Raw genomic sequence first — 23,392 nt, forward strand, 5'->3', positions numbered from 1 at the left:
GACACCACGTCGTGGGGCAGCACCAAACGCCTGGGACCCGCAGCGTGTCGTGCCTTTGCCTTCTGCATTAGATTTATCCTCTTTAATATCTAATTGAAAAAGACTAAGATCCTTTAGTAAAAGCGGTAAGACCTCTTGTTCCAGATCCCCATGTTTCTTTTTTAATGATTCCTTAAGGGTCTCCATTTTTCTGTCACTTCCCATCATCCAGAGTAATTTCGGGCTGTTAGAGAAAGTTCATTGCTGTAATTGCAACCATATTGGTCATTAAAGTTGACAGACAGCTGTTGAAGGAGTCACTTGCTGGTTCCTACTACTCAGCAGATGTCTCTCAGCATTTGCTAAAATGTTAGCTTGAATTTATGAAAAAGAAGCAAATGCATTTTACCTTGAGGACCAATAATTTCAAGGAAGGGAAAACAACTCATCCTGGCCTTCATCTGCAAACAGTGTTTGCATCTCCTGCCCTGGGGACCAAGGTCCCTACGTGCACCCTGGACCCCGGGAGCACCGTGGGACAGCAGCAGGGAAGGGAGCTCTGCCCTGACTCTCTTTGGCCAACACCACCAACTAGCAAGTCTCACCGGACATTTCCGTGCTGAAGGACATTTAGGAAGATGATGAAACCTTGCACTGAAGGATCTCCAGAAGCAGAGCGGGCAGCAAGGACAGCAGTAAACTCCTCTGGCTTGGGCACTGCTAGCTCAACGCCAGCAGCATCGCCCCGACCCACAGCCCATACGTCCTCCCTGCTCCTACACCCTTCTCAGCCAACAGTTCGCTTTAATTTATTACTGCAAAAACTATTTCTGCTGCAAAGGCTGAAGTTGTCATTGGAGGGCTGGAGGCCGGGCAAGCCCAGGCCCCAGTCCTGCCCCTGGAGCTGGGGTGACTCAGACAGTGAAGATTTCTCACCAATATACCCAGCTTACTTAACAAATGTCACACACCACATGTTAGAAAATAAGGATGCACTCAAGAGATGTTTTTTTTTTTAAACCAGTAAACTTTATTTATATATAACAGTACAAAGTGAGTCCTTGGCTTGCAAAATAGGAGTGTTTCATATTTACAATAGGTACACAATAATATATTAGAATAATAACAAAACCCCCTTTTTTCCCCCTTGGAACATTTTTAAATACTTAAACTTTCTTACATTTTTTCCACAACACTTGTAAAAACAACAAAAAAACAGACAATCATCTTAAAAAAAAATATATATAATACAGAACTCCAGTGTGTCAAGTGTAACGGGGAAGGGAGGAGCCAGAGGACGGGCAGGAGGAGCGGGCGAGGACACCGGCCAACTCCTTTCCCTGCCAGTACACAAATCCCTTAGAACTGGCGCCTGTTTAGTTTAAGGAGCGGGTCAGAAAAGATAAGAATTTGTTCCACAACTAATAACTCCACATTCTAAAACCTTAGGGGACTCATCTGGGGGGATGACGGAGATTTTAGTACCTGTGTATTCCCTTCCCCTTGCTGCTTCCCACCGCTTGTCGTAACAGCCCCAAGGTGTCATTAAACATCAGACACTCATCAATACTAGAAGGGTATTTTACTGCAGTATCGTCTGAACCTGTGAAATAATTTGGCAAAATCAGCTGATTGGTTAGCTTGCTTTTTGATGGCTCCTCTTCAAGGTGTACCTTCCATCTGCCCGGCCTTGGAGCCGGACACGTTGGATGGAGAAGCTGCTGTGCAAACTTCCAAGCTCATTTGCAGCAGAGCCATAACAAATCTCCAAGGAAAGGCCCTCCAGGAGATTTCCGACTCGATCCAGCAGCCTCGGGCGCCCTGGTGCGTGCGGGGACATTGTCCACCCTGTGGGATGCGACCTGGAGGTCTCACCAGCGCCTTCCTACGCACTGCAGGACCTTCCTCGTTATTATATTCCACTTTTACAAGGAGAGAAGGGAAGGAACGGGCAACACGTAGGGAAACGGGGCTCAGGAGGGATAAGCACGGACACATCAGTGTTCACAGCATGGACAGAGCATGTCCCACCGCGGTCCAACGGGGCAGCTGGAGCGGCTTCCGGCGCAGCCCCAGCAGCAGCCGAGCAGGAGCCCTGCAGAAAAGCAGAGAATTTCAATGCAAGATCGGAGGCGTGCAGTGGCGAAGCACCGTGGCCGCCAGGCAGCCGCGCCGAGTCCTCATGACGGCGGAGCCCCGACAGCGCCGGCGCCTGATCGGGCACGGGCTAAAGCACCACTGGGCTGCGGCTTCGACCCACCTCCCGGGGCCATGCTCAGGGCTTCTGGAGACCAGACGTCGCGTGCACGTGTGACTCCCAGGTGAAGGAAGCCCTCCAGACTGCCAAATGCGGACTGCAGTGGCTCACATGGGCGTGCGGGGTCGGTAGCATGCAAAGATGAACCCAAGAGTTTGGGGCTGAAGTCCTTGATGCGCCCACTCAAATTGTTAAATGTGCCACGGTGGTTTTGGTAAAATCCACTCAAAGGTATACTAGATAACTTAAGTGGGGGCGGGTCACAAGGAGTTTAAGACAGCGTGTTGAAGGCACTGCTGTGATGAAGGGCTCGGTTGCCGCTGGCGCGGAGCGGTGGCCCTTGGTGTCCCTGTTCTGTCACAGCACCGAGAGCCTGTGGGGCAGGATTGCCGTCCGGCACGTCCATGGCCAGCTGCAGGATTGCTATCCGGCGTGTCCAAGGCCAGGTTCCTTATTCAGATAACCTCCCCCTCCATGACATACCGTGCCCAGGATGCTTCCTACCAGCAGCAAGGCCCATCCATCCTGCCTTCTTTCAGACCTGGACCCATCTTCTGTGCTGAAGTGGGGACCGTGATGTCCATCCAGGTCCTCTGTACTTTGGTGGGCTGCAGCACTGCGGTGCTCTACAGCAGGGCTTCCTGCCGAGACAAGCTTGCTTATATGTTCAGCTCTTGTCTGCGGGTTTTTAATAAAGGCTTTCAAGGTGGAGAAGCGTTTGATTAGCACCTGGCTCCCCCTTGGAGTGGGTGCTTTGATAGCTCATGAGCAGAAGATTAAATGGAATTATTTAAGCAGTAACACCAGACAGAGAGATCCCAGAAAATGACGTCTCCCACTTTGATGTCAAAATACCTGAAAAAAAGTGAACTGGAGAATCAAAAGAGCGAGCTGTGTTTCTCCCAGCCAGCTGTGCAGGAAGAAGGGGGCAACGAGAGGGAGGTAAAATCATTTCGTCTAAGGCATAGTCACTGCCCCCTCCTAACCAGCCCTCGAGTCCAGTTTGCTGCAAGCACAAAGAAAATTCCACATGGAGCTCTGAAGCTTCCCATTCCCGAAGGAGTAACTGAGAAGTCAGATGCGAACAGAGCAGCAGATTACAAGGGCTTTGCCCCAAGGGGCTATGTTGCTTCATTCCATATAATTGCCTGTAAAGATCTATAATTCATGTCAACCACCGTAAGTAGAACTTGGTAGATTATTTATAGGCCATCCCTTCCAGCCAGCAACGTGCCATTCCCTGCACCATCCCGCTGGGTCCAATGCCCTTTTAAAAGATGGAAGAATAGACGTTTCTGCCGCTTCCCTTGGGAGGTCAGTCAAAAGTTTAACAGTTTACTGCTTCGCAAAGTGCTCCTGTTGGTTTGGTTTCCTCCTCTTCTCCGTTTCCTCCCACAACACATGAAAAAGTCGCCCCGTCGCCCACCTCGTCTCCGCGGCGCTCACGGAGCCCTTGCTTCGTCCCGCTGCACGTGCTCGAGTCGCTTCACCCTTGCTCGCAAGCCAACCCCACCGGCACGACGCAGACATGTCACCGGGGCACCTACAGGGGACCTGGCGCTGGGAAGGGGGGAGCGACAAATGCTGCTCATCGGGTGCTCCTCACCCAAAGACAGAGCCCAGGCGGAGGAAAATGGCTTAAAATCAGTTATGCAAAAGCCTTGCAAACTGGCGTGAAGAAAATCAGACACTGAGGTCCCGGGGCAGGTCACGCGGCTGAGCCGGCACCAGCACCGGCATCCAGGCGGTGGAAGCAGGTCTTTGCTTTGGGCAGTATCCACGTTTTGTGAAGCCTATGGAAAAACTGTTCAGGTTAACGTTCAGAAGCATCTGGCTCCCATTGCCTTTGGGGGTTCGGCGTACCGTGGCAATCTGAGGAAGAAGCTGAATAACTGGAGAACGTGAATACTCAAAACAACCACCGTAACTGGAATATTTGCCTGGAAACCTTCACCAAAGCCAGGCGCTGGGCCTTTGTGAATGATGGCAAGAGAACCCTGTAAAAAATTAGATCTTCCGGGGGGATTTCAAAGCCCGACACTCAACAACCACCTGCAGCGCCAGCAGCAACGCGCGGGTGGGCAAGGAGCCGCTCCAAGCGGACAAGCTCGACGTTTCTGCGTTCGCCGTCTGCGGATCGCGGCGCAGCGCGCAGGGAAAGGACCCCCGGGAAGGGAGTTTCCTGCTAGCGGCCGAACGAGGTCGGCTCCGTTCCTCAGGCTCCCTCTTTTCGCGCCAGCGCTCTGCACGTCTCCGTACGCCGGAGCCCTCCGGGTGCAAAGCGCAGGCTGCTGTGGACCTCAGGAGCTTATTGCACGAGGTCGGTCATTAGCATTTCTTCCGGACATCAGTACGGCCCAGAGAACCTCACAAAAGTGGACTACCCAAAGCAAGTGGGCTCAGCATGGCTTTTAGCGACCGCTAATTAAAACGACAAGGTTCCTGAGTAGCGCTCTCACCGCTGCCGCCCGCCGCCGCCGGCTCTGCTCCTAAGCGCCCCGGCAGCCCGCAGCCCTGGGGGTCCGGGCGCCGCGGGAGCCTCCGGGCGCCGCGGGAGCCTCCGGCCGCCCTCCACGCAGACCCTTCCCCGGGAGCGGGCGCCGAGGGGTGCGGGGACGAGCCCCGGGCTGCAATCGCAGCGGACCCGGCCGCCGCCGCCGCAGCCGGTGCCAACAGCAGCGGGTATCGCGGAGGGAGCCTTCCCCCCCCCGGCGCCCTGCAAAGGGCCGCGGAAGCTCTGGCCTCCGTTCAGGGAGCAACGCAGGCGCTGGAGTTTCGCCGGGCGCAGGGGCCGTCGCGGCCGGCCGGGACGGCCACGCGGGCAGCGGGCTCGGCGGGGCGCGGGCGGCGGGTCCCCCCAGAGTCTGCCCCGATCTCGTCTGCGAGGAGGAACAGGAAAAGCAATAAATACGTCACCTCGCTAAACCTAGTCTTTTCAAGTATCACTCACTGTAAACATCGGGGTTTCGTTCGTTTTTACTGCAAGAAATCAGATGCGGCTGCCGCAAAACACCACCGACGCACGGGAACGCGGCGAGGAACGCTCTGCCCGAGCCGCTCAAATTGTACCTGCAGAAAACCCGCCGCGCCGGCACCGGCACCGCGGAGCACCGTGGAGCACCGCGGCCGGGGGCGCGCGGGGCGCAGACAGAACGGGGAGAGCATTTAAAATCAGATCCTTCCTCATTCAACAGTAAACGGGATTTAAAATATATATATATATATATATATATATATATATAGACACTATATAAATACATAGATAAAGCTGGATTTCAAGACAGGTTGGATGATCTGGTGGTTTTGCAGTTCAGGTAAAGTTTCTTCTAGTGCCTATAATTTACTCTGCCACTGAACCTTCTCCTGGCTAAACTTATCTCACTTGTGTAAAAAGGTTTGGTGCAAACTTGTGCTCATATTTTTACAAGATCCCAGAAAGAAGAAAATTTCTCTTTTCCAAACTTTCCTATTGGCGTAAGGGTCCATTCACAGGGTCCGAGCCGCATACCTCGGGAATCTCATGAAGACGGAAATTGGAATTGAGCTGTGTTGCCAGGATTATCGCTGTGGCCTCTGTGGTTTTTCACTCTATTTATTTTTTTTTCTTTTTCCTTTTTTTTTTTTTTTTTTTAAAAAAAACCATTTAAATAAAGTTTTATTTCCTAATATACATCAAACAATTTTCATGCAAAGCAGCAGTCATGGAGACATCCAGGTTCCTTCTTTCCAGGTACACTTGAAAAATTGATCCATCTTGATGTGATTTTGATTGAGATGCTTTGTCTATTTTTTGCCCCATCTTCTCGAACTGCATTCTGTGTGGTTTTAAACACAGTAAGTCCTTGGGCCAGTGTCTGCTCCCTCCGGAAAACCCTTCGGTGTTTGTGTGTGTCCAGTGCCTTTCTTGCGTCTTCTCGCTCTTGGTTCCCGAGAGTCCTTGCAATACTCTGCTCCTCTCCGAGAGCATCACGGCCTTTCTTCAGCTCTCGATAGACATGGCACCAATAAGTTGTTCTACTTTGTATGCCAGACGCTGCCTACGTGCCTGTTCATCCTGCTCCAAAGCCCCAATGAGCTGGTACAAAAAAAAAGAGGGGGGAGAGAAAGAAGAAAAAGTCAGTGCGAGAGAGAGGGGTCGGGTAGCGCTGGGTGTGCGTTCGGAAACGTGAGCTTCTCAAAATGGGGATGGGTGGGACACACAGAGACTCGGTGAAGATCACCGGATACATCTGCTCTTGGTGGTTCCATAGGCAGGTTTCTCGGACGGGTGTAGTGTACAGTACCGGCACAAGCAATGCCTAGTGTTTCCCTGGGCGGTAGAGTAGCAACAGACACCTAATGGCTTTGGGACAGTGCAACACTGACGAACCTTTCTCTGGTTCGAGATTTCCTTCCAGCCAGAGTGCACACAAAATTCAGTTGCTGAGGTTTTGCAGCTACACTAAATCCTTTCCCTTAGCTTTGCTCCAACAAAGAAACCTAAATAATAAATGGCAAAGCAAATCGGCGAGTGCTGTGCCATTCCAGAGTCACGCTGATTTATTTGTCGGACTGTTCAGTGCACATTACCAGCACAACACAATCCTTCCCACACTTGTACCTTCCACTCTACATTTCCTGTCTCATTTAGTATGAAAGTTATGAGATTTTAGACCTTAATCGGAAAATGGTTGTGGTATTGTATCACAAATACATACATGCAATTAAATGACAAAACCCTTCCTTTTAATGGATGTAATTGCAAAATAGGTTCTTCTTACACTGAAATGAAGGGGTGGAACAGATGGTGAGAACTTGGTTTCAAGTGATGCATTCATTAAAGGAGCTCATGCTGCCAGGAATTTTTTGCAAATAGGAGTCTGCATCGCTGCAACATGGAATTTGTGCCACACTGTTCCCAGAAGACGTGGATGCTTCTGGGGAGGTTCACTGGGTCATGACAATTTTCCACTGCATTTAGGAGTGGGTTGCACTGGGGCAATGCCAAGGGTGAGGAATTCAGTTGCTCACACTGTATTTTAGCTCTGCAGTCTGCTGGGAAGTGCTTTACTGGCACAGCCAGGACCTGAACCTCTTTGTGCATGAACAGAACGGATACGAGCAGCAGGGATGCAAGCGATGACCACACTGCAATGCGAGTCCTCTGTCACACCACGTGTGCCACGGAGAGGGCATGGACTCTGCAGCCCAGCACCAAAGAGACACTCACCTCCTCGCTGTATTTGCTGACGTAGGAGTAGATCTCGTTAAGTGCGCTCAGCATGTTGAACTCGGCAGAGTGCAGGCGCGACTGCTCCGCGAGGTAGGCGTTCATATCTTGGTCGCTGATGGCTGGGAGCTTGGCAATGTCTGCATAATACCTGGGAGAATAAAAGGTGAAGGGGAGCCCATGAGAAACATGGAGGCTCAAAATGCCCCTCTTCTCCTCGGGATTTAGTCTCTGACTAGATGCTGAAAGCAAGAGCAACACTGGGCAATGCTGGGCTGTCCCGCTGGCTCATTGCAAGAGCCAGCGCTGGGGCACCACCCACCTACCACAAAGAGCAAAGCCACCACTCTGGAGCAACTCAGCCTAGGAAAAGTGGCAGGAAGAGGGCATGCCGGCCAGCCGTGCATGTGCACGGCTCCCACCCCACGCTGACACTCGCCTCTCCACCCAGCTCTTGTAGCTGGGGATGTCCTTGGCGTAGAGCAGCTTGTTGGAGGGGGAATCCTTGCCCAGGCGGTGCTCTGAGGTGGAGCACGAATCCATGAAGGTCTGAGCCACGACCGAGAGGCAGGCATCCGTGATGCTGCCTTTGTGGATATCGAACACGAACTGGGGGTTTTTTATTACATTCACCCAGAAGCGGAGAGGAAGGCTGTAGGGAAATCGAGAAACAAAATTAACGTTAAGTGAAAGAATAAGGACGGTGACTGTGGCTGCCTGGGCAGTGCGGTGGGCAGCAGGGGAGCCCCGGCGGGAGGGTCCGGCTCCGGCACCCCCAGGGCAGCGATGCCTCCAAAGCTGCGTGCAGCGGCGCGTGCTGGTGCAGGGCTCCACCAGGAGTCCATTAAACAGTTCATTAACACGAGAGTCTGTCGTGCAGGGCTGAGCCGGGGGCAGAGATGCTGCCAGAGTCCACGCTAATCATCTGCTGCCTGGCCACGGCGCAGCCCGTCACGGGGAAGCGGTGCAGCAGGGATCAGAGGCTTTGTCCCCAAATCCTGAGGCCTTTGCAATCAAAGGGGAATTATTATTCCTTTTTTCTTTGGCTGTATAGCAGGATCAAAAAAGCAGCTGCTGCTTTCTATTACCTTTCAAGTCTCAACTCCCTCTATCCAGCTAGCTGCATCGAAGGCTTCAGCCTTAACTCTTACCGCACCGCAGGCGAACGGCTCGGCCACATCCCCGGCAGCCCTGACGCCTCCTGCGCTTCCCCCAGCGCTGCGCCCACCTGCCCTTAGCTTCCCAGCAAGCGCATCCTGCCCCGGGGAGCTGCCCGGCCCCGCCGGCTGCCGCCCAGCGCCCCTTCCCGGCTGCCGAACCTCGTGCCGCCTCCCCAGCGCGGGCGATCCCGCCACCCGGCCGTCCGGGCTCGAGGCGCTCATCTCGCAGCCCGGCGGCTGCAGCGCCCTGCTCGACGCGGGCACCGCGGCCCTTTCCCGCGGCGGGGGCCAGCGGCCAGCGAGCCCCTTGCCGCTCGCTCCGGCCGGTACCCGGGAGAAGCCCCTGCGCTTGGTCCCCCTCCCTCCCCCGGGCGCCGGGGCCTCGCGGGACGCGCCGGTGCTGGTGCCGCTGGTCTCCAGTGGACCGGGCAAAGCCCTACCGAAGCGCCGCGCATCGCGGTTAGCTTGGAGCCCGACGCGGCCTCCTCGCCCCGACGTCATCCTCGCCCCTCGGCTCCGCGGGCTCCCCCAGAGTAATCTCGGCTGTTTGGCACATCCTTTTTTTTACAGCTTTAAGAAGTGTCCTCCATATTTGTGGTTCAAGCATTCTCATCCTAATAACTCCTTCTTCTAAGGCTTTCAATAAATTGTTTTTAGCTTCCCACAGTCTTAGCAGGGAAGCCAGCTTTTGTAGACGTGATGATTAGAGGCTTTTTAAACCATGAGGGACTGGGGGGAGAACACAAAGTCTTCGGGGAGCAATCGTTTGTTGTGCTTTTTATTTTCCGCCTCACAGAGGTAAATTCCGAACCCACAGAGCTCTTAATCCTAAAATAACAGCAGCGGCAGGGATGTAACAGCTCCCGTTGCTTGCAGAGCGCCGAACTGAGCGGCCGCTGGAGTCACCTGCACGCGGTGCCGGCTCCTTTCCCCCCTCCCGCTGCCTCCTCTCCCTGCCAGCGGCCCCGGAAGCTCTGGGAGCGTTCGGGAAGGGGCAGCCAGCTGCACTGTCTGCTCCGCGCACGCGCCGGCCCCTGCACGGCGCGGTGCACGCGCGAGGAAAGGCAGCGAGCCCGTGTCCCGCGAGCGACCGGCCCCGGGCGACCAGGGGCTCCGGGGGCTGGCATTCCCCCGGGGTTCACGGGCTGCAGCAGCTTGGGCGGCGTGAGCCACGATGGTGACCGAGGAGCCGAGCTCGGCTCCCGGCTCTGACCCAGGCTGCCTCTGCTCCTGCACCGCGCGAAGGAAAGCGGCGCTGGGGACCCAGAGGCAGCGGGTCCCGGCAGGTTAACCCAGCACCCGAGCGGAAGGGGATGGTGCAAACCGGACTCAAGCCCCACGTCACATCTGCACGGGCTCTAGGGCAGCGCAGCGCTGCGTGGGGAGCACCCGAACGGCTCGTGCAGGGGGCTCGCAGCGTGCGTGAAGGTGCCCTCGTGCTTTGCTACTTAAGGAACAAATGAAGGGACCTAATGGCACCTGCCTCTTTCCTAAGGTTCGTTTCACCTTTTGCTGCTACAGCACTTTGTCCAAGCCCTTCCCAAAGCTCTGCCCCCACCTCTTCCATACCCAGACACGGGGAACTGCTCAGTAGCCAGGTCTGTCCCCTCTCGCTCCCCTGCTCCACACTTACCAGTTGCTCTTCCACGTGTGCCGCACATCTGTGTCGTGGATGCCGTGCTTATCTGCTTGCTCGTCCAAGAAATCAAACATGTACTTTATGGCCAGCGGGAGCGCGCTGCCTCGGTGCACAGTGCTGAACAACGTCTCAAACAAGTCGTCCACAAATTTCTGCAGTGTACCCTAAATAGGAGCAGCAACCAACAAGGTGAAGGGTGGGACGAACACACGCTTGGTTAAACAGCAAAGGCACGAGGGACGCCAGATGGTGTTACTAGCTCTGTGCAGCGCCGCAGACGGATAGCTACAGATCCCGCAGGAATCAGTAAGATCTACTTCTTTAGCAACACTGACTGCTCTGTGCAAGGGCTCTGGGGTATTATTCTGTGCTGTAGCTGCTCAGGGCTGCACTTACTCTTTATTTCTAGGGTGAAATACAGTTTCTTGTGCTTTCCGAATCAAACCTGCACTCTCTACAGTGACGAATGCCTGGTGAAAGGCAGGAAGACCTTCGCTGGCAGAAGAAGCTGGTAATTTACGGGCACTGTGGTCTCTTTCCAACTCTTAGAGGTTTAATACCTTGGAAAGGAATGAAGTATTACAGCTATAACATTAACTTATAGCTGTAACTGTAAGGTTGCAGTATTAGGAAACGAGGGCAGTCCTGTCTCTGTACCAACGCGCTCTGGTGCGGGCCACACCTAACCCCTGGGAGGCCAGGAGGCAGAGCCGGCACGGTCCCCGACTGGGAGGTGAGCTTCCCCAACGAACGTGCAAGACTTATCAACGGCCAGCGGGGCTTCGAGGGCATCTCTATACATTTCCTAAGCCAACGTTAGTGTAAGGCAGTTACCTTTGTAGCTAATAACCTAGTCAGGTAGATCTCAGACACCATCTTACTGCCTCGGTCCCCTTCCTTCTGGTCTCCGTGGTCATGGTTTTTGACCAAGTGCCAGACTTTGACCCCGCTCTCCAGGTCCGGGGTGATCATGGGAGCCCTGGAGCGCAGGCTGTCCGGGCTGCCCGTGTACCGGAAGGTAGAGTCTGGAAGACAGGAGAAGTCAGTCGTACCCAGAGGAAGCACTTTTCCTCGTTTGCCTGCCCCTTCTCAGGGACGCCAGGATCACGGAGCCCCTCAGCCTCGAGCCTTTCTCTTCTCGCACTCAGACGCGGAACTTTTCCCAAGCCGTTTGCATCCTCTACTTACGTAAGCTGAAATAATACAGCTCTGCAGAAGATCCCTCCGCGAGTTACAACCCGCAGACACTAACCCCGCACTCGAGCGCCCACGGCACCGGAGGCCGAACGCGGGGACCGTGCAGCTCATAGCAAGCCGCCGGACACAGCCGGCGCCAAGGGCAGGAACCGCAAGCCGCACAAGAAGCGGTTCTGCTCCCGAGGCTTTCACCAGAGCAACAGAAGACCAAGGCAAGAGCTGACCACAGACCGAGCTGCAGGCCAGCAACGCGTCCCCTCCGGGTCGATTCGGCCTCTGGGCCCGGGGGACGCGCTTCCTGCTGGGCTCCCTGCTCCTGCCCTCCTCGCTGGCCAGCGAGGGCAGGCTCCGAGCGGAGGAGCCAAAGGCTTCTCCTGTAGCTGCTCTAGAAACCATGGGGTGACGCGGGACAACCTAGCTTCCCAAAGAACGTGCCTCCTTGGGTCCCACCCGGACACGGGGCAGAGCAGCGCGGCAAGGCCAGCGCGTAGCAGCGCGCGGTTCGCTCCCTCCCTCGCTGAACGTCTTTGCTCCCCCGAGAACCTCGCGCACTTCCTCAGCTTAGTCTTCCAGGGCAAGGGCGCCAACCACAAGGCAGCAGAGGGAAATACGGGACTGGTTACAGAACCAGCTAGATCTTCATTCCCGATTAAGGCTGAGATAAATGAGTATTCAACCGATGTAATTAAGGAGAAAGACAAGGGACAGCTAGGGAAGCATCTAGTAATTCTATTTTTAAACACAGCTCTGTACTGATATATAATGGGGGAAGTAAATAAGTATCTCATTTAAATTCTGCCTGCACAATTAGAAGTATTAATCTTAACATGAGCGATGATAATTCATATTTGTAGTTCGCAAAGGCTTTTCCACCTGACATAGATCGATGAGAACCTCAGACGCACGCTGTGTGACCCAGCTTGGATTTTTCCATCACCTGGAGAGTGGGAAGCACCAGGCGCTCTTGGGTGCATTGCATTTCACAGTGAGAAGTGCGATGCTCAGAGCCTGACAGGGCTTCTGCCTAAAGACCCTCTTACCATCTGGATGGCTTTGCCATATCTTTGCTTGGGGAAAAAAAAAAAACAACCAAAAATCCTGGGAGCTATAAACAAGACAAGGAGACAGGTTCGTCAGGAGACCTCTCATCTGCAAAATATTATGTAAAATGAAAGATAATGGAAGATCAGTGTGCTAGAGAATTTTCCACTGCTACCTTTTATGGAAGCATATTATTACTATTATTGTGGATTTAGCGCTATAAATGCACACCTGCTGCCGAACAGACTCATTTATTCAGTGTAAACTCTTCGGGGACCATCTGTAAAGTGCCTAACCATGCTATTATGCAAAAAACGCGCTCCCAGGTGCGTGGATCCTGGCACGCCGAGTTACGGAGCTTCTTGCCCATTTTTGGCCCGTTAGCTAGGAAGTCGTGATCATCCTCTTAGAGGAGAGGCGGACGAGGGACTCGGGGATGGCTCTGCCTTGCAGAAAACCGGGAGCCAGCGACACTTCTCCGGCACGCAGGAGCGGCACGCCGCAGCCTGGGAGCCGCGAGTTCCCACCGCTCAACCCTGCGGCTCACCGTATCTGCTGATCGACGTCCGGGATATGCTGGCGGAGGCAGGAATATTGTAGGAGGAGGTCTGCTTGGGAACGAGAGCCACCACCGAGCGGTCCGACACCTGCGGAGGCAAAGCAAGAGGCGGGAGGATCAGCAAGAGCCGCTTTGCGCACCGAGGCGGGCGAACCCTGCAGCGGGCCAGGACCAGCTCAACAGCAAGGGGCGGCAGATCAGAAGACATATTGAAGACGTTTTCGATTGATCTGATTTAAGATTATATCTTATCCAATAAAAAGGGAGAATCTCAAGACCTGTTGTGATCCAATTAAAGTAACAATGCAAAGGGAATAAAACAGCTATAATAATGTTATGGACCATAAAACATTCCCATTAAACCATTTTTTATTTTAACAATTTTTATGAACTTTAAAAGTTTGATTTACAGCTGAACAAGTCATAAAGCCATCTTTAAAGTATTAAATTGTCAGTCTCTGTGTTGCAGCAGGGAAGGAATTAAATGCTGGGAAGTCAAACTATAAATGAATATTTGTGCTAACAAGATTCTGTTGTAGTAATTTTAGTAGCCATGTTTAATTTTACCCTCCCTGTAAATCTGAGTCACTGGAAGTTCTTTTTTTTTTTTTTTTTTTTTTAAATACTGTATTTTGGTTAATTAGGACTGCACAGGCGTGCAGGGAACAGACCTGAGCAGCTCCCAGTTCTGCCCTCGGAGCCCCATTGCGCAGCGCGGCAGGAGAAGGGGAGGGAAAGCTACCGGTGCCGGGGTTGACATGCCGTGGGGATGCGCCCACGAATTACTTAGAGGAGCTACACAGAAGAAATGTCTCTGCACAGCAGAGAAAGTGCTTTGGGGACTGAGTCCTCCATTATTTGCCAGGAAGGAGCATTAGTCCTTTTACACGGGAACGTGCAAGAGCAGGCGCGGAGAGCAGAGCTCTGCGGGGACCTGCCCTGGGAACATCGCTCTGTCCAAAGCCGGGGTCCCACCGCGCTGCTCTCCAGAACATAATTAAATTCAGGATCTAGGGAAGTTCACATGGGAGTTTCAGGCAAGCTCTGGAGTAGGAGCTACACTTTGCTTCCCAGGAACCTCCCCACGCCATCAAGGGAAGCGGCGACTGCTGCCGCTGCAGCACGAGCTGCGGGCTCCACTTAGCAACGGAACAACTTTTAACGCGTAACGCTCCCCGCAGGGCTTGGGTTCTGCTAAATGAAAGGTTTCATGTAAAGGCGAGTTATTATTATTGCTAGTGATAGTGGAAATAATAGTCGCCTGTACTTCACAGTGCAAAAGTGAGATATTCCTAAGCAAAACACTTCAACGCCTCTGTTATTTCCTCCGCTATTCCTGCCTCACTTCATCCAATTTATTAAGTCAATGGAAGAAACAATCAGCGGTGATATTATTTTCTTAGGCTGTTATTAGCTGCCACTTCAGTTCAGTTTCAGCCCGCAGAAACCCGACTGCTCCGGCGCGCGGGATGCGAAGGCGGCCGCGGAGGCAGCGATTCCCAGCTGCCGCGCGGGGATGCGATTCCCCCGCGCTGCGCTGCGCTAGTGGAGGGGTATTGCAGACCCCCCCCCCCCCCCCCCCCGGCATGCAGCACTCGCGCTCTCGAAATTTTGGGTCGAACCACTCTTGTCAGCTAAATCCCACCAGCATACAAATTACCGTCAGATGTAACACACATTCCTTCCCCATCTCACCGCGCTGCTGTCGCGCTCCCGTAAGACCCCAGGGACACTCAAGAAACCCGTTGACTGTTTTGCAACTTTATAAATATTCCGATTTTTCCACTCTCTGGAAATGTGCTGTGTGAAACAGCTTAAAGAAAGGAAAAAAAAAAGAGCTAGGCTGAGGAGAGCAGCAGTCCTGGAGCAGCTAGGGACACCAGCAGCGCTAACCAGCTCCAGGTGGACGCTCCACTGCCAAGACACTGCTGGCTCCTGGACCTCATTTTCTACACAAATCGTCCCTCTCTGCTTCTAACTTTTCATTTAAAATAGTTTTCTAATCTCCCAGCCCTTCCGGACTCCCAGTGGCTGACAGGTATTCACGCTTTGCTGCCTCTGAGTTAACCCTGCGTGAGCCACTGTAAATCATTTGATATTAAATTCAGTGATTCATTTTACTTTAGTAAAACCACATGGGGGTGAGACTCTCCCACCGAGTTTAACAGGCATGAAACCAAAAGGATACTATACAAATGAAATACGATTCTTTATAACTTAGTGTAAAAGCTCCAGAGACTTAAACAATGAATTATACCTATTTAACCTATAAATCTACTTTTATAAATGAAGAAATAGCAGCAGGGATAGAGTTCTCTATATAGTACTATAAGGTTGTTCAAAAACATTACAGAAAGATTAATATTTCTTTTAAAATCCTATTTGGCTTTTACATGTTAAGGTTTCCCAAGAAAAATACATTTTATCAATTGATGCAGCTATATGGCGCATGTTTATCACCCTAAATATGTAGAAAATACAGTATAAGATTCTAGTGGAGAAATGTGGAGCGAAGAAAGCCTTGGAATTGAATAACTGTCCTACAAAAAACCTCATCACACTGACACTGAGCATGGTGAGGAGGGAGGCTGGTGCGGTCCGTGGCAAGAGCTGGCTCTCGATCGCGGAAGAGCAGCAGGGAATAGGGCTGCGGAGCGAGCGAAGCCCAGAAATTGGTCAGACACAAGACTTGAGGCTCAAGGACTTTCTGGTTCTTGTTCCAGTGATTACTCCTGGAGTATATGGCAAGGGGAAAGACCTCTGACCAAGCAAAGGAGGCCAGCTCTGAATCAAAGATGGAGACAGCTTTGCAGAGCTAATATTTATCGTTTCTAGAAACAGGTGAACACCTACTTCCCTGGTCCTCTGGAAGTCAGAGAAATTTGCATTTCGTTTTTCGGCTTGAACCACGCTTGTTTTATAGCGGCTAGTTTCCCCTTCCCACGTTCCTGCCGGTGACAAGACTCCCTGGCCGCTCCTTCGCCAGGCCCTGCCTCTTTGCTTGGACGCTCTTGGTTAAAACGGTGGGAGAGCAGTGCCAAAACCCAGATGCCTTTATGCTCTCTCCTAAGCTGCGCCTTTGCCCACATATTTGTTTTACTGTGCAGCTCTGGAGCATCTGTATTTCTGATACCTAATAAAAACATGTATTACTCAAACAGAAAAAAACCCTGGTAGGAATACAGAAAACCCTGCTGTTTGTTTTTGGCAAAAGCCCTGCCTTGACAAGATTTCTGTTGCAGTGCAGAGAACTTGGCTTCTTTTTATGGCTTCAACAGCTCTATTCTGGCTGCTCAGAGTTCTGGCCAGAGCTCGGAGAGGCATGTGCAATCGTTACCTACTTAGATATTTGGCAGCAAACTTTTACTTTGTTCCAGAGCAAAACTGACATTCAAATGGTAAGAATAGCTGCCGTGTCTTGAGTGCTGTAAGGATTCCATTTATTTTAAGGGTAAAGTTCTGGCTCAGCTTTCCCACAGGCACTAAAATAAAAGTACTCCCTCCCCTAGCACCCAACACACCAGACAAACCTAAATTTCACTTCTGACTTCTTTAGATGACTTTTAAAGATCAAGACATAATAAAGTCTTACTGCTTCCCTGCATGTTGGTTAATCCCTCGCAACTGTCAGGTAAAACAGATTCTAAAAGCCAACAATGGAATTTATATGCCCAACTCCCATGAGATTTCTAAGATAACCTGTGTTTAAATCCTTCAGGCTGCTTGGAAAAGTTGCCTCTAGAGCTGCTTTTTTACATGCACTTTGCATATTTATGCCTTTCCCTCTGCCTCACTCCCTGATTATACGGCTGCTGTCAATACTGGCTCGCATTCAACTTACACAGCAGGAGTCACGCTGATGGACTCGAGACGACATATAAACACCGAAACATGCCAGATTAAATACTAAACACTCCAGTGTAGGTAGTGATGGACAGTAGTAGGTTACAGGACCCAATTAATGCAGTTATCTCCCGCTGCAGACAGGCCTTTGATTCCTCTTATCTTAACTTTCTTCAGCCCTTTCTCTACCTCTTTTGACATTTTTCACACACCATTAGGAGCCCTTTCCAACGATAGGCACCTATCCGAAACAGCCTGGGCTGCACTGGGGCACTCAGGCTGCAAAAGTTAAAGATAGGAAAAAATTCTGAGGTCATCCACTCCATCCTGGCCAATGCAAAATAAAGCATCTTCACTGTGCAGCCTAACTTTATACGACTTCAGTGGCAAAACTCCTGTTACTTGTCCTGGAAGACTCGGTCTGAAATTTAGCAGACTTGATGTTAGGCTGTCAAGAAGTAGCTCCTGATATTCACCCTTGCTTGACTTAGCTTTGTCCTGTAACTCACAGCAACGTCCCCTTGAGTCTCACACACGACAGTATTTGAAGTAAATATTCCCTTTCCCTCCTTTGCTTCTTGCATGACGATCAGGAATCAACATGTAGGAAGATCATGAGTGTGACAGAGCAGTTGCCACTGAGACTGCCTGTCTGATCATGGGGGGTTCGCCATGCTTCAGAGGACAGCCGAAATTCCTGGTGCTCCCCAGCTGTACCTCTGTTTGCCTCAGCCACAGACCCCGGGCTCATCCGCATGCAGTCGCCCCCGGCCCCGCAACTCCAGCGGTGGCAGCTCAGCCCTCTCCAGTGCTCTGTCTATCTCACAAGAGCCGCTGGCATTTTTAATTTAGCCAATTTTCAACTCTGCTAGTTTCTTTAAGATCCATGTCAAGGTTGCTTTCCTGTTTAATGCATGAGCACGTAGAGCCATTCTGGTTTATCATACAAACGTGACCTCCCTGCCTGCCTTGGTAGATGAGACATTTGGGAAATAAATTTCTGCTTTACTTTTCCTTCCACTCAGCAGCTTTCTGGGACTTCTCTGCTGGGCCTAGTTTCTTACCTGATAATGCATCAGGGTGTTCAAGCGTTTCCAATCTCCTTCAATCTTGGTGGTGATGTCTTCATCTTGCAGGACCACACGAGCTATCCGGCCCTGGCGCCACTCTGCACAAGAGACGAAAGCCAGGCAGACGCGATGGTCAGAGACGCAAGAGATACTAATGGGCTCCAGCCACTTCTGGCCCAAGAAACTACTTGACAGATGAGCCTATAGAAAAGCCTGTCTCCCAGTAAGAGGCATTCAGAGGCATTCAAAGCCAAATTCTTTTCTTAACTCTCAAATCTTACAACTATAGTTCATACTGACAGCTTTCTTGCAGCTAAAAGCAGAACCTTTCCAGACCCGCTGCCCCCTCAGCTCTGGGAAGATACAGAACCTTGTTGAAAAGCTTTGCTCAGCAGAGTGAAGGAGACTTAAATTATTTGCTCACTGGGCAATGGACAATTAGCTGATCCCAGAGAGATCAAAACTTCTCTGGCAGGAGCAGCATCCACACTTGCTTGGGGCAGAAGTGTGGGTATAGTTGGGCAGGTAACCCAAGCCTCAACTCTAGCCTTTAAACTCTGCAAATCCCACTAAAAATCACTGATAATAACAGTCTCTTTAATAAGGAAGGGAGGCTCCTACCCAAGTCCATGTCAACAGCTCTTGGTCTTTGAGAATATGGGACATTTTTGTATACTGCATCTAGGATCTTCTCTTTGACTTGAGTGATGGTATCACAGTTCAGCACCTTCACAGGGATCTCTGGACTGTTCTCATTATCCGGGTTTACACAGTTCAGGATCTGGAAAGGAAGGAGAACCAGACCTTTCTCTAAAGGGCTTCAGACAAGCATCCAGCAGAACAGTAACAACATCCACCACACAACAACTAATTCTCATTTAAAGAAAATGGCTGCTGCATTTAGTCCATTGTCCTTTCCTAGAGAGAAGAAAATGGTCAGTGCATAAGGAGGTAAAATGTTCCCCTCAAACTCTGCCTTCAAAACCTTAGCTCAGGCTATTTGTACACGCAAATTAGGTACATACCTAACTTGGGCATGGCTCTAGCAGCCAAAGGCTTTACCTTAGATTTGTAGCTTTGAGGAGATTATAGATTATTGCACTGGCTTCAGTGCTGTGGTTTATACTGGAGACTTGGTAGGAAGCTCCATGGTAGTGCCCAAATCACTAGCCTAAATTTCAGAATAGCTCACACTCAGCTTCTACAGTGGTCACTCACCAGAGTTTTGTACTCAATTTGCTGCCGGATCAACTTATCCTCACTCAGGGAGTAACGGGCTTCTCCTGTGATGGAATCAATTGGGCCTTTCTCCATCTGCTGCTTGATGGCACAGTAGAGCATGAAAAGGGGCTCTCCAGCACATTCCTGCACAATGAGACAGACACCAAAACTAACACAGAGGTGAAGGTGCATCTCCTCCAGGGCAACTTGCCTGCAGACAGATTTTGCTCATGATTGATTTCAGGGGATGCACAGCCCCACTGCCTTAATCTTTAGCACATGTGTAAGCCAGACTTGCAGTTCCCAGCAGTGCCTAGAGAGGATACCCAAAACCAGGAGATCCATTACTCGATGGGGATGCTGTCCTTGGCTTGCTAAATCCTATACTGCTGAAAAAAGGGGGAATTTGAGATCTAGTCCTCATTGTTTGCTCCCATGAAGCAAGTTCTGTGGTGCTTCCAAAAGCAAAAGTATAGTTAAAAACCACAGAAGCCCAGGCACGGCGGTGTAAGTGGTAATTGCCCCTCAGCACTACAGAGGTGGAAGCGCTCAGGAGGGTGATTTGTTTGGAGTACTCTGGGGGACACAGCTAGCTGAAATGAGGTGAAACCAAAGCCAGGGGAAGTTAAACTGGACAGCAGAAAACATTCTCTCAAGGAGGGAGATTCATTAACCTGTAAACAGGGCTCAGGGGAAGCAAGGCAAACTCTCTCACGTGAAATTTCAGGCTACACTGAAGAAGACAGGTAAAAAGGGTACTGTGCTGGGAGGCAGGCTGGCTGCCCCAACCCCTGCTCTCTGCAAAGCCCACCCTGGAGGCCTCGTCTGCTTGCACGAGGCATTAGAGGGACTGGGCTGATGGCCTTCTGGCACCTGCCCCGCTGCAGGTCTGCCGGGCGCACCAGGCAGCCTCGGGGCCGACTGACAGGCATCTTTCAACAAGTCTCCAGCTCCCTGCCTTGCTAGTAAGCCACTTTGCTTTGAGTCTTGTTGAGCAGTTTCAAGCCCAGGTTCACCCTGGCTGGATGAGCACTCTGGAAGCAGGAAAAACGACAGCAAAGGGGTGCACGAGGGTCTCGGCTCCATCGCTCCCTTACCTTGAGGAACTTGTGGAGGAGGAAGGCAAACCAGTTGGTCAGCATCTTCTCAGCCACCGACTCCGTCCTAGGGAAGCCAGGAGGACACTCCGTCACATGCACGTTGCACACAAAATCGGCCCCAACGGCCAGGCACAGGAGACCCGATCCGCAGCCTGCGGCCGTCGCTCCAGCAGGAACGCAGCCGGAGGGGCCAGCCTGGCAGGGGCCACTTCCCCACCGTGCGGAGCTGACAGCGCATGGCCTGCCCAGCTGACAGCCCCGACGGCACGGTGACGGGCGCCGGGTGACACTCGGCTCCTTGCACGTGCCACAAATTACAGCCCAGCTGGTAAATCACTGGGATTTGCAGCGGTTGCTGGCAAGCGGGGACAATGGCAGGGAAACTGCAGCTTTCTGCCCAGCACCACCCCGCGCTGTGCCCCAGATCAGCTCTAATTTAAATACAATGGCTCCTAATGAGAGGTTTTAACGCTGGCGCTGCAGAACAGGGACCGCGATGGCCCCTTTTGCCGGGGCAGGGCAGGTGGTGCCCGAGCTGCACGGTTGGTGCCGGCAGGCGAAGAGCTGCTGCTGCGGCAGACCGATCGCTGCACCGAGGCCATTTCTGCCCCAGCCACCGGCCCGAAGCGAGTCACCGTCCATCTCCGGAGCAGCTTTCCATGCTCTGCCCCACGGGCATCGCTGCCCTGAATTAGGGACTGCACGCAGCTCGCAGACGCTAACGAAAAACACGTGCTGGAGAAGCAACAGGGTTTCATCATAACGTTAATCCGATCAGCTATAAACAGGAGCTGCAGATTTCAGCAAACAAAACCTGACTCCAGCCTGCAAAGAGAGCCAGGGTTACGTTATCTATTATCTGGTAGGATCGCAACATCTGCCGGGAATTTGTGAAAACGTCTGCAGATCCCCAAAGAATTTAAGCCTGAATTGATTAACTGCCAAAAAAATCATCCTACAGATGGACACGCTTATTGTTCTCCCGTTTAAAATATTTTGGTGACCCAGTAAAGGAGAAGAAATAGGAGCCCTGAGCCTCGCCAGCGAGCCCCGAAGTGCGGCGAACGGGGCCCGCTGCGCAGTCAAACGAAGGAACGGGAGAAAAATCTCACAACGTGGAAAGACGCGTTCCAGACTTCAGGCTGAATATCCCCCTAATACTCTGCTTTGTGAATAGACTATTAAATTAAGAATGGCAAACCTCCTAATTAACACTACTAACGAGCTAACACTGCATCCAGCTCCTGTCAGCTGCACGCGGATGGTCTTGCACGACGGCAATAACGGGGCACTACGGAGTTTGACAGAGGAGCCGGCGCGAGCCTGCGGGCCAGAGGCAGCGCGAGCTGCTCCCGCGCCCCGCTGCTCCCGCGCCCCCGCTGCTCCCGCGCCCCACTGCTCCCGCGCCCCCGCTGCTCCCGCGCCCCCGCTGCTCCCGCGCCCCCGCTGCTCCCGCGCCCCCGCTGCTCCCGCGCCCCGCTGCTCCCGCGCCCCCGCTGCTCCCGCGCCCCAGCTGCTCCCGCGCCCCCGCTGCTCCCGCGCCCCCGCTGCTCCCGCGCCCCCGCTGCTCCCTGCGGCGCCTCTACCAGGGACGCGGGTCCCGTTCCTACCTCCCGGGCTCCGAGCTGCTGTTACAGCTCTGCCTCCAAAAATATAAACCAGCTCCAGAGAGGGGCGATCCCCGAACTCGGAGAACCCCCCTCTCGTGCTGGCCGTGGAGCGGGGGCGAAGCACGCGGCGGGGACGGCTCCGCAAGGCGGCCGGGCGCCGGCGGCAAAGCCTCTGATGCACCGAGGCGAGAAAGCAAACCTAAACAAGAAGAGCTGAGAGCCCCCCCAAATATATACGTATTTTATTAATTTCCCCTTGCTTTATCTACGTCTCTGAACTGCTATATGTTTTCTATGCCGGGGACCGAAATATCTACTTAATTTAATATTGACTTTTTTGCTGTCTCCCGCAAGGGGTAGTAGCGGAAGAAAGAGAGAGGAAAGAAAAAAGCAGAAGAAAGAGAAAAAAATGAGCATCAGTTATCAAGCGTTGCCACCAGAGAGCTCAGAAAATAAGAAACAGCGTCTCGCTTTGTGGCTGATCATTTGCTAATAACTCGGAGCAAAACGTCGCAGCCGGGGGAGTTTCACGCGCTTCCTGAGGCCCGAGGAGCCCGCGGGCGCTCCGGGCCGGACGGCACGTTTGCGGCCGAAACGCCAGCTGTAGGAAGAACTTCTGACGGAGCACCGGAGCAGGTCACCCAGAGCATCTCCCTCTCTGGAGATGCTCCAAACCTACACGGACGCGATCCTGTGCAACGCGCTCCAGGTGACCCTGCTCGAGCAGGGGGTTGGACTGGGCAATCTCCAGAGGTCCCCCAGAGGTCTGGCCGCAGAGAGCGCCCTGGACACGCAGGAGCTCCCAGGGCCACGGCCGCCTCCGTCGCGGGGGGGAGACACGCCAGCCCTGCAGCTGCCGCAGGACCCGGGCGGCAGCGCCGGCCGACCGTCCCCTTCGCCAGCCCGGCCCCACGCGCGCGCCGTACCTGCGCAGGAGCAGTTTGGGGTGGTTCTTGTTCTCCAGGTTCTTCTCAATGAGGTCGGAGAGCAGCTGCTTCAGCACGTCGGTGGCGTACTCCAGCTTGCCTTGCAGGCCCGTCATGATGAGGGAGGCCACGTTGCCGCGGTCGCGCATGGAGAAGCTGCGCTGCAGCTCCAGCGTTCGGATGAACGTCAGCAGAAACACTTTGTTGTTGATCAGCTGCGCAAAGAGCTTCAAGGCCTTCTCCACATTCTGCTGCCCGTTCCCTTGGACCTGCAGCGGACGAGAGCGCGTCCCATCAGCCGAGGCGGCCGGAGGACGAGGGACCGGAACCGCAGGCACCACGGAGTCCTCTGCTTCCTCCCTTTGGCCGGCCGCGCGACCGGCGAACAGCAGGACAACCCCCAGTGCTCAAGCCCTTTCATTTTGGACCGAGGCACCAGGAACTACAACGTTCCCCAAGAACAAAGCGAGGGAGATTGGGACAGTGGTGCTGTCCCAGGCTCTGCAGCAGCAGCGCGCTGCCTGGGTGGGAACGGCCAGACCTCCCGGGGCTCAGCAGCCCAAAGCGTGTCCCGAGCTGTG

The 23,392-nt window shown here is 52.9% G+C and overlaps 1 protein-coding gene across 4 annotated transcripts in view; it reads right to left on the reverse strand.

Annotated features, from left to right (window-relative positions):
* Positions 1 to 1,007: 1,007 nt before the first annotated feature.
* Positions 1,008 to 23,392, reverse strand: part of PLXNA2 (plexin A2) — a 171,182-nt gene continuing 148,797 nt past the window's right edge. For 3 of the 4 annotated variants that reach the window (XM_062595159.1, XM_062595161.1, XM_062595162.1), the window contains exons 22-32: positions 22,812 to 23,080; positions 20,273 to 20,339; positions 19,173 to 19,319; positions 18,576 to 18,735; positions 17,949 to 18,052; positions 13,030 to 13,129; positions 11,079 to 11,269; positions 10,239 to 10,408; positions 7,885 to 8,097; positions 7,446 to 7,596; positions 1,008 to 6,311 (exon numbers count right to left, since the gene is read on the reverse strand). In XM_062595159.1, the coding sequence (XP_062451143.1) occupies positions 6,216 to 6,311; positions 7,446 to 7,596; positions 7,885 to 8,097; positions 10,239 to 10,408; positions 11,079 to 11,269; positions 13,030 to 13,129; positions 17,949 to 18,052; positions 18,576 to 18,735; positions 19,173 to 19,319; positions 20,273 to 20,339; positions 22,812 to 23,080 (1,668 nt within the window). In that variant the 3' untranslated portion in view covers positions 1,008 to 6,215. Of the gene's footprint in view, positions 6,312 to 7,445; positions 7,597 to 7,884; positions 8,098 to 10,238; positions 10,409 to 11,078; positions 11,270 to 13,029; positions 13,130 to 17,948; positions 18,053 to 18,575; positions 18,736 to 19,172; positions 19,320 to 20,272; positions 20,340 to 21,841; positions 23,081 to 23,392 lie in introns of those variants that run through there. The other variant, XM_062595163.1, reaches the window with a different exon arrangement.

The sequence above is a fragment of the Rhea pennata genome, chromosome 25, assembly GCF_028389875.1.
Source record: "Rhea pennata isolate bPtePen1 chromosome 25, bPtePen1.pri, whole genome shotgun sequence".
NCBI lineage: Eukaryota > Metazoa > Chordata > Aves > Rheiformes > Rheidae > Rhea > Rhea pennata.